The sequence below is a fragment of the Podarcis raffonei genome, chromosome 11 (genome assembly GCF_027172205.1).
Source record: "Podarcis raffonei isolate rPodRaf1 chromosome 11, rPodRaf1.pri, whole genome shotgun sequence".
In the NCBI taxonomy this organism is placed as follows: domain Eukaryota; kingdom Metazoa; phylum Chordata; class Lepidosauria; order Squamata; family Lacertidae; genus Podarcis; species Podarcis raffonei.
Window position 1 is genome coordinate 37,439,338 of NC_070612.1, and position 14,602 is coordinate 37,453,939.

The 14,602-nt window shown below is 42.2% G+C and overlaps 1 protein-coding gene across 10 annotated transcripts in view; it reads left to right on the forward strand.

Moving 5' to 3' along the window:
- The window catches only part of CAST (calpastatin), a 59,500-nt gene that overhangs the window by 41,943 nt on the left and 2,955 nt on the right, over positions 1-14,602 (forward strand). For 8 of the 10 annotated variants that reach the window (XM_053408407.1, XM_053408411.1, XM_053408410.1 and 5 more), the window contains 14 exons: positions 1,197-1,244; positions 2,463-2,567; positions 3,050-3,151; positions 4,767-4,868; positions 5,967-6,068; positions 6,490-6,573; positions 7,257-7,304; positions 7,575-7,670; positions 8,155-8,265; positions 9,047-9,148; positions 10,003-10,095; positions 10,666-10,710; positions 11,318-11,407; positions 13,464-13,535. In XM_053408407.1, coding sequence (XP_053264382.1) covers positions 1,197-1,244; positions 2,463-2,567; positions 3,050-3,151; positions 4,767-4,868; positions 5,967-6,068; positions 6,490-6,573; positions 7,257-7,304; positions 7,575-7,670; positions 8,155-8,265; positions 9,047-9,148; positions 10,003-10,095; positions 10,666-10,710; positions 11,318-11,407; positions 13,464-13,535 — 1,200 coding nt within the window. The remainder of the gene's footprint in view (positions 1-1,196; positions 1,245-2,462; positions 2,568-3,049; positions 3,152-4,766; positions 4,869-5,966; positions 6,069-6,489; positions 6,574-7,256; positions 7,305-7,574; positions 7,671-8,154; positions 8,266-9,046; positions 9,149-10,002; positions 10,096-10,665; positions 10,711-11,317; positions 11,408-13,463; positions 13,536-14,602) is intronic. The other 2 variants (XM_053408404.1, XM_053408406.1) reach the window with 2 other exon arrangements.

The window sequence follows — 14,602 nt, forward strand, 5'->3', positions numbered from 1 at the left end:
TGCAGATGGTTGACTGGGACCAGATAGTCTGAATGCATAAAACTGATTCTATCCTAGCTAATTCAGCTATCAGTTTCTGCTATCAATTCACAGTTATGATTTCTACAGCCTTCTACAGCTTAGGACCCTAATACCTTAGGGCAGAGATTTTCAACTTTTTAAAGTCCGTGGCTCCCTTGACAAACTACATTCTTTCTGCAGTACCCTTGTGGGGCTCAGTTATTTTACCCCTTGCCTGCAGAGCTGGCAGTCTCTCACCCTTTTTCGAACACCCTCCCTTGTAAAGAGTTCCCTCAGCCACCTCCTCCTCTTCCCTCTCCTTGGGAGTCCTCCGGGCAGCCGTTGCTACTACCCCTGGTCTCTGAGCTGCCCCTCTGCCCCAAAGAGAGGTGCTTCCTCACACTGCCCCACAAGGGCCTGGGACTTATCAGTCTATTTCCAACAGCAAGGGCTGGTGGACAGGTGGACAGGGCCCCCTTACCCACTTGGTTGTTTACTCCGAGGTTGCCTCAGCTCCTGGCAACCAGCACCCCCTGACCAGCCCCAGAGGCACCATTTTGCCTGGGTAGCTTGTAGCCACGGCTGCTGCAACAAACAGCTGTGCGAGCCTTTGGGAGGCAGAGATGCGAGAGGGCATCAGAGGAGGGAGGGAAGGAAAGAAGGACAGAGGCCACGGTTGCCAGTGGGCCTCCATGACCATCATCCAAGGATGCCATGGCACACTGGTTGAAAACCACTGCCTTAGAGAGTGCTTTCCCCCATATGAACCTACCTGGACCCTGCAATTGTGTGTGTCTGGGGGAGGTGAGGATAGAAGCATCTGATCATTTTCACATCAGAAGAGTGATGATTACTTAGCTACTCCTTACAGTTATTTTCAAAAGGTAGCCAAGGAAATGTGAAACCAGAAATAATCACTAGTGTATGTAGTTTCTTCTCTTCCTTCAGCCTGAATTATTATTTTTGGCTCAGCATTCTTAGCTAGTCTTATAAGTGGAATTCCAAAATGGAATATGTTCAGTGGAGAAACTCTGGGGATATTCCCCCCCCCCCCATTGCAGGGAATATTTGGATCCCTCTGGAGTAAATCTGTATATTGAGCATTTAAATAAAACAACAACAACAATGTAGAGTATCTTAAAGTTGGTGCAGTGTAAATGGCAAAGTTAACAATAATTCTGCCTGTTTATTTTTAGGATAAAGATGGGAAGCCCTTGTTGCCAAAACCTGAAGAAAAACCAAAGGTTCTTAAGTGTTTATATTAGTTTTACTTTCCTTCACCTGTATTTTAAATCAATGATGCTGAACTTCTACATATTATTTTTCTGTGATTTTGTAATGCCTGAGATGTTTTAGAAGGAAGCATGGTAAACTTCAAAAGGCAGTTTTTAACACAGATGGTTTACTTAATATTTGGGATCAGTGCAAAATGAATATTTGAATTCAGAGGCACATTTTGTGTTGTTTTAAACTGATTCATCTTTTGCTATTTTAGCATTGTGGCACAAATGCTTATTGCTCAATTACTGAAGACAATTCAGCCAATTATCTTTGTCTCAGTGTTTAAACACTTACTTTGCTTTATGGTAGGAGTATCCAATGCAGTGTCCTTAAGATGTTGTTAGACTACAACTCCCATCATCCTTTGCCATTGGCTATGTTGGCTGCAGCTGATCGGAATTTGAGTCCCAACAACATCTGAAGGGTGCCACGTTGGTGACTCCTGTTTTGCGGTATAATTATGCAGGCATACTCCTGTTTTGTGTTTCATAGATATAAAATAGTTCTAATACAGCTGAGTCAAATCAAAGATTGCGTGCTTTTTCTGCAAACATTATATACATGCACACATGCTGCAGCAGCCTTTATGCTCCTAACTTTATCACAGGTGATTTTTTCTGCCAGCTTGTGCATTGCCAGCTAACCTGTTTAGGGGGTGGACTGAATCCCCAGAGGAAGGAGGACCAAGATTCCCTCTTTCTCCCTACACTGACCACCTCCTATTTCTGCTGTGTATGCAGATTCAAATCCATTGTAAAAGAAGTGCAAGCATGCCATGGAGCCCTATAAGCTGAGTTCCAGCTGCTCAACCACCATTTTAAAGTTTCCTCAAGTTTCCTCTATTGCATTCTAACAACAACAACAACAAATTTATTATTTATACCCTGCCCATCTGGTTGGGTTTCCCAAGCCACTCTGGGTGGCTCCCAACAGAATAGTAAAAACATGATAAAACATCAAACATTAAAAACTTCCCTAAACAGGGCTGTCTCCAGATGTCTTCTAAAAGTCAGATAGTTGTTTATTTCCTTGACATCTGATGGAAGGGCATTCCACAGAGTGGGTGCCACTACTGAGAAGGCCCTTTGATAATTGATAAATGCCACTTCTTATGTCTGTTCTTTATTTTATCAGCAACACAGTTCCGGTCTTCCTCTCATTTTTTGTTGTTGTTTTTACAGCCTCTTAGCGATTCTGACCTAGCTGATGAATTTTCAAAAGATTTTGCCTGTCCCACTCCTCCCGCAGAAATACCCAAACCATCTACACCTGCTGATGTGCCTAAGGTGAGTTTACTTTGCCTAGGAAACCTGCCTTAAAATTTGGGATCATTCGTTACATTGGATGCAGAGAATTAAAGGGGAAATCAGCTTAATTCAGGTATAGCATTTCTGTTCCTCCTTTCCTCCCTCATATTCCTCCCCATGTGTCACTTGTGTCCTTAGTGTGAGCGCAAGGTGAAGATGTGGGTTGGGAACATACCAGGAGCCAGGGCTGGTGGTGTGCAAAGCCACACAAGGGTTGAGAGTTATATCAGCTGCTTGAGAGTTATATAAGGCCGTGGGGTGTGCGCACACCCCATGAGAGTTATATAAGGCCATGGGGTGTGCGCACAAAGATGGCAGGTGGGTGGGCCATCCATGCTGTGGGCTCCTGTGAAGCCCACCTACTCATTGGGAACAGAGGTTTAGGTGCTACAATTTCCGCTGTTCTCAAGCTAATAATAGATACCAGTTTTCAAAATCCATTAGTTGCTGTTTTCTTTCAGAAGTCAGAAGCTGCTGAGCCCCCCAAAACTCCCAAAGAAAATGTGGCCACATCCCCTGCAGTTCCTTCAGTGCAACCTTCAGCTCCATCAGGAGTTTCTACAGTGAGTAGCTTCTTCTGGATCCAAAGCCAAGCCCATATTTTGGGGGCACCAACCATGCCTGCATATGTCACTCTGTAGCACTGAATGACTCTGTGTTTGCCTTGTGGAAGTTATGTTTTGAGGTGCTACAGAGCACTGTTTGGTCCCCAATGCTTTTTAACAGCTAAATGAACCTGTTGGGATATTTGAAGCATGATATCTACAGTATATTGATGACTCTTGGCTTGATTTCCATGTAACAGGCATGGATGTGCAAGTCCTGAGCTATCATCTGGATGCAGTTTTGGGCTAGCCGGGGGCCACTAAACTGGAACTGAATCCTACCAAGACAGATGCCCTGTGGATGGGTGGCTTTCAGGTCCAGGAAACTGACCATTTGCCTGTTCTGAAGTCACACTCCCTTTGAAGGAGGAAGTTCATAGTCTAGGGCAGGGTTTTCCAAACTTGGGTCATCCCTAGGTAAAAGGTAAAGGTAAAGGTACCCCTGCCCGTACGGGCCAGTCTTGACAGACTCTGGGGTTGTGCGCCCATCTCACTCAAGAGGCCGGGGGCCAGCGCTGTCCGGAGACACTTCCGGGTCACGTGGCCAGCGTGACATCGCTGCTCTGGCGAGCCAGAGCCGCACACGGAAACGCCGTTTACCTTCCCGCTAGTAAGCGGTCCCTATTTATCTACTTGCACCCGGGGGTGCTTTCGAACTGCTAGGTTGGCAGGCGCTGGGACCGAGCAACGGGAGCGCACCCCACCGCGGGGATTCGAACTGCCGACCTTTCAGTCGGCAAGCCCTAGGCGCTGAGGCTTTTACCCACAGCGCCACCCGCGTCCCTAGGTAGCAGGACCCAATAGTCAGGGATGATGGGAATTGTAGTCCAAAACCAGCTAGTGACCCAATTTTGGGAAACCCTGATCTAGGGATACTTAGCGAGGAAGCTGGTAAAATGTGGGTTGAACGAAGTAACTGTTAGGTGGATTTGTAGCTGATTGACTGACTGAACCCATAGAATACTCATTAATGGGGTTCCTCATCATCCTGGAAAAACGTGACTAGTGGGATGGCACAGGGTTCTGTTCTGGGCCTGTTGTTCAACATCTTTATAAACAACTTAGATGAAGGAACTGAGGGGATGTTTATCAAATTTGTGCAGCCCTCTAGCAGCTATGGTGGCTCATGTACCAGATGTAACGTATTTAGCATTAACTCTGGCAGTATATACTTGATTCTGACCAATATGACCAGTATACAGTGGTACCTCAGGTTACAGACGCTTCAGGTTACAGACTCCACTAACCCAAAAATAGTACCTCGGGTTAAGAACTTGGCTTCAGGATGAGAACATAAATCGTGCGGCAGCGGCAGGAGGCCCCATTAGCTAAAGTGGTACCTCAGGTTAAGAACAGTTTCAGCTTAAGAACAGACCTGCAGAACAAATTAAGTTCTTAACCCGAGGTACCACTGTATACTTGATTCTGATGTATATTTTGCTCTAGGAGGCTTAGTTTGGTTAACGCTAAATACATCACTTCTGGTAAATGAGCTACCATAGCCGCTACAGGGCTGTGCAAATATGTGTCCTGGGCTTTTTAGACTCATCTTGTTCCTGCTATCTTATTCCAGAAGCCCTCAGCAGCTGAATCCAAAAAGATTTCTACAGAAAAAGTGGTGTCCGCTGCTGCTGCTCCTTCTGTGGCATCTTCAGCTCCCTCAGTAACTTCTCCAGTGAGTAACCATTTGTGAAGGTCAACAAAGGTTCAAGTGCCACTTACATAAAAATTAGAATGGCTGATTTTGCAGGGATTTCTTAACACATATGCACTGCACATTGCTTAAAACTGTTGGTACAAAATTGTTTGCCATTACTTACTTTTATTTGGGATATTTAGATTGTAGATTTTCTCTCCCTTTGCTCATTAACTGTTGGATGTGTTTAACTATTATGAGTGCAGCCTGCTAATGGGAACTCTTAAAGTCCCATTGAACTTAAAAGAACCTTGTGTGAAAGTAGACCTTCATTTTAAGTGGGCCAAGCTAGCAAAGATTCCATGTGGATTTTGCCAGTGCACATAACAGAAAACTAATTTATAAATATGAAAAAGTTCTGCACTAAGGTACTTAGGCTATCCTAAGCAGACAGTTACTCAATAGCAGTCCGTGCTGTCAGGCAAAGCCACCCTGTTGACTTGGATGGTGCTGGGACAGGGGGAATATGATGACAAGGGTAGAGCTCTGTCAGTCCAATGGAGAGGGAAAACTGGTCTGGCTCCACCGGTGTACTTGCACAGTCCCAACCCAGTCCTGTCCATGTAAGCTGGTATCAAGAAGGTGGTTCTGTGGCTCCACACAACCACATGGGCCACTCCTGCAGTCAGTTAATCATATTAATACTGCTTCGTAGAATGCTGTGCCCAGGGAAGTTCAGCTAGTGCCTTCATTATACACCTTTGAGTGCCAGGTGAAGACATTCCTCTTTAACCAGACCTTTGGCTGATTGACATCCGATGCCCCTTAAAATGTGTTGTGGAAGGGGGGGGGATTATTGGTTTGTTCTTGTTTGTATTATGTATTTTGTGGTTTTTATATTGTAATTTTATGTTGTGAACTGTCCTGAGATCTATGGGCATAGGATGGTATACAAAACAACAACAACAACAAACAAATAAATAAATAAGTGAATCACCTCCCATAAAACTAATACTTGGGTGGTTAAGTTTTAATAAATGTATTTGTCAGCCGCTCCATCGTTTGCACTCTTAAGAATATTGCTTCAAACATTGTTTTCCAAAGCACTAAGCTGATTTAAAATAATATTATTTCTAGACTTCACAGGTACCTGATGAAGCCCTGGAAGCCTTATCTGGCAGTCTAGGAAAAGTGGAGCCTCAACCAGAAGAAAAGAAGCCTGCCGTGGATAAAGTGAAGGTAATAAAATGATCAGAGTCCAGGGGCGTATCAAAAATCTATCTATCTGTGTGTAACTATTGGGTCTCTCTTACTTTCTCTTGGGAGAGGGTACTAAATTGTTAAAGAACCCTGAATTTCTGGCACTCCTGGGGGTCTGATCTCATAGGAGGCAGTCATTTCTCATGGCAGGAAACAGGAAGTCCACAGAATGCAAACTGGACTTACAACTAATTTTTTGGAATACCAGTAAGTAGAGTAAGTAGGCAGTTCCAATAATCTGTGTTTTAGTTGATTGCAACTTTAATTATAAATAAATAAATAAATTGGCGTATACACTTTCATATGCTTCTATGCTACATGTACTATTATGAAACCAAATGACTGGGGACAGTCTCTCTTTATACATGTTGAGAGCTTTCATTTCCCCCTGCTCATCCAGGAGAAAGCAAAACAAGAGGAACGTGAGAAACTTGGAGAAGATGAAGAAACCATTCCTCCTGATTATAGATTAACTGAAGCAAAGGTGATTGATTTTTCACTTGTTGCATGATCTTTTAAGTCAAATTAATTGGATGAGCAGCATCCCAATAATTGCATGTAATTGTATGCCTTAGGTACAAGATACAAAACATTTTGTGTCAATGAGTGAGGGGGGGGGCGAGCGTGGTGTTCAGTTTTTCAGGAAATTGTTCATAGAATAATCAGCAAAGACCCAGCCCTACTCTAGTCTATTCTCTTAGCAACAGAGATTGTCATGCTTGGATGAAGCAGGAATCAAATATACAGCCCTAGGCCATGGAGGGCACACCCATGATTGGGGGCAGTGCAGTTGATCCATCTAATATTCATAAGTAGGCAGACAGCTGCATTTTACTGTAACTGAAGCTCCGCCATCAACTTCAGAGGCAGCACTGCGTAAATCACACACCATATGAGTGTTACAAAGCTGCTTGGAGGTTACAAAAGCATGGAGCAGTGTAGCAAGAACCCCTCTATTCATGATGAGTGGGTCCTATCTAGGACAGGCAGTTGGTTAAAAGTGCAGGAACATGCTTATCAAAAAACATAGAGTCCAAAAACACTTTCAGGCTTTCTACTGTTCTGATCGGTTAGCATTGCATTTTATACGTAATGATACTGTGGCAAATTCGGTCACCTGTCATAGCTCATTTGTAGCAGTTAACCAGTGTCATATTTTCTCTGCAGGATAAAGATGGGAAGCCACTTTTACCAAAACCTCAAGAAAAACCTCAGGTTGGTGAAAAAATGCTTCTAGCAGGCTGTTTTACATTTTTTAAAATAAAGTTTACGAAGCACAAAATTTATTACAACCAGGGACTGGACAAATGGTTGGCATATTCCTTCTACATTTCCAACACAAAACTGAGAAAAAGTAATAAAGTGTTTGGTTTCCAATTAGTTTTCAAGAATAAGACGGAAAATTTGTTGTGTTCATATATATATATATATATATATATATATATATATATATATATATATATATATATATGTTTTTATTTCTAGCCCTTGAGTGAAAGCGAACTTATTGATGCTCTGTCAGAAGGGTTTTCTAGTTCTTCAGCACCAACATCAAAGGCTGCCCCAACAGCTGCACCTCAGGTAAGGTGTGTGTGTGTGTGTGTGTGTAAAAAAGACTTTATTTAACTTTTAGGCGTAGTGTGAGACAGTTACATACAAAGAATCATAGAACTGTAGAGTTGTAAGGGACCTCAAGGGTCATCTAATCCAACCCCCTGCAACGCAGGGATCTAAACTAAAGCATCCATGACAGATGGCCATCCAACCTCTGTTTAAAAACCTCCAAGGAAGGAGAGTCCACCATCTTCTGAGTCCCTTCCAAACAGATCTTACTGTCAGAAAGTTCTTGCTGATACTCTCTGTGAACAATGTACACACATTCTTGATTTGCTGTTATTTAATACCGATCTGAACAAACTGTATGGGGTGCAGGGCACATGGCAGTGAGCTGACTGTAGCCCAAACTGATGTGGACACAGTGTGAAACAGATACCTGGTTCCTGCCACCTGATTATCCTTCACTGTCTTCTGGCACGTGTTTATGAACCCATTGTTTTTATTGTAGAAACCTACAGGTGCTGGCAAACCTGCTGTTGCACCTACCGAAGAAGTGATCTCTTCTGCTTCTGCTTCTGCAGTCCATTCATCGGCTCCTCCGCCACCAGCAGCTACCCCAGTAAGCAGAATAATATTTCCTCCCTGCATTAGTTTCTGTGACCAAAGCCTTTGATTGCAGTTTATTTTCCCTTTAAAAACGCTTGGCCTCCTTATCGTTTAAAGGCTTGTTGATTATAGGAACATAGGAACTGCCTTATTCCAAGTCAGACCATTGGTCCAGCAAGTTCAGTGTGGTCTACAGCAGCCTTAACCAACTTGGTGCCTTTAAGATGTTTTGGACTACAGTCATGGGAGTTGTGGTCCAAAATCGCTGGAAAGCACCAGGCTGATGGAGACTAGCCTTCAGTGACAGACAGTCTTTCCTAGCCCTACCTGGAGATGTCGAGGATTGAATCTGAGACCTTGTGCATGTAAAGATGCAGCCATATCCCTCAATTGTATTTTGGAGTTCAAAATGTCTGTGCATATAACCATCTTTGGAACAAAAATTGTAATTTTTATATGGGATGCTATTTTTCAATTTTAAGGTAGAGTGGCTAGCCTCTTAACTGCTTTTAGTAATGTTGAATCATAGTTTGAGGCTAATCAAATTTGTTTTACAGAGAGTTATAAAACAGTTATGGGTTGAGGTACACTGGAAGCCAAAGTTGCTTGCTTGCAGCTGAATGATTTGGTTTTTTGCCTGGCTATGCATAGTTTGTAACTTTCCAAAGTTTTTTTTAGCACTCTGAAGTTAACTTTCTATCATGCTGACTAAAGCAACTCTGATACCTTTGACGTTTTTTATTTCTGAGATTGTGTGTGGCATAATTTGTTTTTGCTCTTCTCAAATCTGTTAGGGTAGGAAAGAACTCGATGATGCTGCAGATCTTCTCGCAGATTCATTGGGGCAAAGAGAACCTGACCCGGATGAAAACAAACCACTTGTTGATAAAATAAAGGTGAGAAAAGTGTTTGTTTCCCCCCCGCAGCACAGCTGCCTTGACATGGTTGTGGGTACCATATTCATCTCCCAAATCTGCATAGGAAGCTGAAAGAACTGAGCCGGGTGGTGGTGGTGGTTTTGGTTTGTTTGTTTGGGGGGCTAGGGGTTCAGTCTATGGCTTTCAAGATCACCCCTTCCCCATTGCTAGCTCACCATACTACCTCCCTTGTCTTTTGCAACACTAGAGGGCAGAGTGAGGGTCTTCAGATTGTACAAGGTATATTTAGCTACGAAAGCAGGGGTCTATGCAGGGTATTTTTTGCATTTCAGGAGGTCCCCTTTCATGGAAAGTGTTTCATTGCTTCAGTTGAACTGAATTTGCTTTCTGTTATTGTGACAAGTATTTTTTTAATTGCCAAAGGGCGTATGTAAATATAATAAACCTCTATTTTTGCAGCGTTCTTTCTGTCTTTGGATTGTTTTTCATAAAGTGCAGCCTGTTCACAAATAAGCAGGAAGGCGGGGGGAATCATTATTATGTATTCAGTTTGTATCAGCCCTTCCTTCTGAGGTAGCCCAGGGCAGCAAACATTGCAATGATAAAATGTTAAAAATAAGTTGTTACTACACAAATTGCTATTTAGTGTTTAGTTGTCATAGGAAAGCTCTAATGGACTATGTTACTTTTTACAATATTTGGTGTGATAATTGCATTCATTTGGGGTTTTATTTCATGGTTGGGCTTTTCCAAATTTATGGCAACTTTTTTTGGTATTTTCTACAATTTGAGGGCAAGTTTAGAGACTGTGTTCTTTGGGCTGAGCTTTCCAGAAAAATTAAGAACATGACCTCCTGTTGTTGCTTTTACAGGAAAAGGCTAAATCTGAGCATAGAGACAAACTTGGAGAGAAAGATGAAACAATCCCTCCTGATTATAGGCATCTTCTTGACTCGGATGAGAAGGTAAACTAATCCTTTCTGAATCCAAATTCATCTATACCAGGGTGGGGGACCGGTGGTCCTCCTGACGGCTTTGAGTCTTATCTCCCACCAGCCCTGGCCTTTGGCCATTCTTGTTCAGGGTGATGGGAGATGGAGTCCAGCAACTTCTGGAGAGTCAGCGGTTCCCCACCCCTAATCTATATTGATAGATTTTGCACATATATATTTATCATGTCATGTCATATATCATATCATAGTTCATCTATGCTCTTCATTCAAAGAACCCAGGGTGGTTTACAATATAAAATATATGTTGAGGGCCACATTTTACCATAACATAAGTGAGGAACCAATGGATCTTATGTAGTCAAGTCCCCATGTTCTTTTAATGTGCCTTATAAAATAAAGTCAGTAAAATCAACAATGATACATTTTATAATGCACATTTTAAAAACTGGCTTTATTTTGAAAAGGTTTAGGCTAACTGGTTTAACGTAAGATGTTTATCTCATTTTATAGGTAATTTTAAATTTTGTAGGATGCAAATCCTCAAATAAATAAATAAATAAATGCTGCTTTTTGTTGTTGAAGGGGAAGCCAACAGGCAAAGATGCTGAGAAACCCAAAGAGCAAAAGGTAAGAAGGACCTGCTCTTAGCTAAATGCTATTTCTTGCCTGTGGGTTGCATTTACGTAGCTATTTGGAAGAGGGCTGTTCCGCTATAAAGGCTCCCAGAGTGGCTTACATAAAATGAGTATCAAACAAGATAATCCCCACGAGCAGGATTACCAACTAAAAGGCAAAACACAAAAGGAAAGAAGAATGGGAGAGGAGAGGAAAGAAAACTTGAGCCCTAATTTTTAAAGTTACAAATTTCTTATAATGGCAACTTGAATGAAAACCAAATGAAATGGTTTTTCAGAAAAGCAGATGAAGTAGCCCACCTTTATACCTGTCCCTCTGCTCCACGCTGTTCTTCTAACTCAATTCATTCTACTTGTGGCCAATGAGGGACTAACATAGACCTCAAAAAAAGAGAGCTGTACAATGATAATTCAGAAAAGGTTCCTTATTTTAATGGCACCTGCTGATTTGGTGGCACTTATAGTAGAAGCTTAAAATTCTTTTTTGGGCGTAGAACCAACAATTTAAACATTGGAAATGGGAGGCTATGTTTAAGTAAGGCACTTATTTTCTATATCACTAAATACTCACATTTTTAAACTATTATTTTTTATTGCAGAAGCCAGCTGATGACTCGGCAGCTATTGATGCCCTTTCAGGCGACTTTGATCATTGTGGGAAACCTCCTGTTTCTCAGCCTTCAACAAAGGTGAGGAGGCCCGTTTTGCTAAAACTAGTGTTTCTCATTTTTAAGATGCTCCTTAAATTGCCAAGTAAGCATAAGTGAAGGCAAAGATTGCAACAACAACCAACAGGCTTTTATGCATGCTACTAAAACCCCAACTGGTTGTAAATAGGCAACTGACAAATGAGATTCCTGCTTTTTTATTTGCAGTTCAATTGCTCTGAGCAAAATAGTTCTGGTGCTGCTCTGAAGATGCACAGTATTGATTAGCCTGGTTAATACATTGTTTTAAAAAATATAGTCACCCCTTCTCGTTTCCACTTTCTGCATATGACTTTGCTCAAGAGTGACATCTACCTGTAGATGCTCTTGCATTTTCTTTTCTGTCTTGCAGAATTTTACTTTCCCACGGCCTTGTTGTTTCAGGAATTTGGGCTTTGGCCTCCTTTAGGAAGGAAGACTTTATTACATCTTAAAACTGGTCTGTGTTTCTACAGGCAGAAACTCTTTTGACTCATTCAGCATTGCTACTTCTGTTGGCAGCCTTGCCCTTGCTCTTAACAGGACTGCCACAAAGAGGTTGTTCTGAGGTTGATTCCACTTGGGTTTATAAGGCTTTGAATGTAATGTAAAGAGTTTCTCTAGAAAAGGGAGACTTTATGCTGCTTTTATCCAAAGATTTCAGAAATAATCAGCTTATTCATTTCATGGAGGTTACCCTCCTTGGAGCATTAGCCGAAGTTTCTTAAAGGCCAATATAATGAAAGTGTTAAATGCCCCTTAATTACATCCATGCAGATAATTATTTTATGTCTTGGGTTTAAACCTGAGTTTTATTGGCACTCATCAACCACTTGAATGTGAATCCTAGAACTCCTCCTGTTGAAGTTTCCATCTCTCCATTGGACCCCAAAAAATAATGGTTGGCTCTATTTCACATTTCCCTCTACCCTTTCTGGCACATATCTTATGCTTGCTAAAACTGTAAACTCTTGTGACATTTAAAGACCTTTTCTCACAATAAAGCTGTCTCAAGCATGGACATATTTATGGAGCTGCCTCTCTTACCACTCAAAGGGCCAGTTGTTGTTTTGTAGAAGGCAGCCTGTTTGTCTCCAACACAATGGTGAATATGCATAATTCCTCCAATTCTGTGCCCATCCATTGAAACGACTAGACCTTATTCCAGAGTGTAAGATGAGTTTATCCCATGAACAGTATATATGAAATGGTATCATCTACCTACTCTATATGTTGAACTGGCAGAAAGTCTCATTATCTTTTTTGGCAGGAATAAAACCAGCTTTGGTGTGATGGGCAATTTTAATTGGGAAACATTATGTAGGGTACAAGGGGGTGGGGAATAAGTTACTTTCTCCTCAGACTGTTTTCCACTTGTGATTACAGTCTCAGTAGCTGTATAAAAGAAAGATAGTGTCTCCTTAAAAGAACCATGGAACTATATGGAACACACAGTTTTGCCCTTAAAAGTAAAGGTAAAGGGAACCCTGACCATTATGTCCAGTCGTGACCGACTCTGGGGTTGTGGCGCTCATCTCGCTTTATTGGCCGAGGGAGCCGGCGTACAGCTTCCGGGTCATGTGGCCAGTATGACTAAGCCACTTCTGGCGAACCAGAGCAGCGCATGGAAACACCGTTTACCTTCCCGCCAGAGCGGTACCTATTTATCTACTTGCACTTTGACATGCTTTCGAACTGCTAGGTTGGCAGGAGCAGGGACCGAGCAACGGGAGCTCACCCCATCGTGGGGATTCAAACCGCCGACCTTCTGATCAGCAAGTCCTAGGCTCTGTGCTTTAACCCACAGCGCCACCCGCATCCCTTGTTTTGCCCTTAAAGTTTTGCCCTTAGAGAGTGGCTAGTTTTAGGGTGGTTACCCCACCATGCTTACTGCTGCCTGGGTGTGCAGCTTTTCCAGATTAGTCATGTCATCCCAATTGATCCACTTTGTGTGGCTCTCGCAGAAGTAACACTTTGCTCGAAAAATCTTTTACCAAACTCTTTCAGACTCAGGTGTGTTTTAATCCAAATATTCATGAGGTTTTTCTCTCTGGTATAGGATGAAAAAACAAAAGATGCTGCCACATCAAAACCAGCTAGAAAAGATGAAAAGAAATCCAAATCCAGAAAGGTAAGAAATTGTTGATTAGACAGATGAATTTTTGCAGAGTGCAGTTAGACCAGCCACGGCCCATTTTATAAACTTCAGGCATTTCTGAGACACTCTGCACAATTCCTCAACACTTGTCTTCCGCATCTACTGCAAGCCAGGAGGCTTGTCCTCCTTTTCCACCATCACTGGAATAGAAATCTTCACAAAGCTGTTGTTGTGCACTCTTGGAAGGATTTGAGAATAGGGGAGGGAATGAAGAGAGGTGGGAACATTGGTAGGAGAATTCTGGGTAGGCATGTTCTGTCCTAAGAGGTATAGAGCACATACCCTCATGGTATATTCCAACTCTCTCACTGTATGTTGTGCGAGTGCCAAACGTGAGGACCAAGATTTCTATGACTTCCCCCTAATCTGTGGCATTTTAGCCACAAAGCATCCGTTTTGCAGGACCTTAGATCCACTGTTATTTCACTGTAAATGTAAACTGCCTGCTGTCCTGTGTTAGGCTCTTGTACAGTGATGTACAACATGATTATGCACCCTGTTTCACCTTTGTTAATCCTAACTGATTAATGATCAGAGCTGTGTTCAAGTGTAAAAAAATTGTGATTGAATAGTGGAAATAAACACCCAATTTGAAGGCCAGTTACACATGCAGTTGTACTCGAGGCTACATTGAACGATGTATGCCACAAATAACCATCAAAGATCATGTAAGTCATCTTATGACTATAATCACTGCACAGTCATCATGAATGTAGCCATTCATTTTAAATGTCAAACTATGTGTTATATAGGGTGTCCAACATTTGTGGCACAGAGGAAGATTGGGATGCGCAACTCTTTCTCCCTCCCTGCATTTTCCCCAATTTAGAATTGTGGGCCTCCTGGTGGTGGTTAGTGTGTATTTGTATGTAGAAAACTTATACCTGTATTCCCCCCTCTCTCTCAAACTGACAGCATCTTTCACAGGGAGGTAGTGCTTTAATCAGAAACAATTGAAGGAAGGGAGCGTTCAGCTCCCCTGTGCCACTGTTATGATCAAATGCTGGCTCTCTCCAGGGATGCATGAAAATAAAAACAAA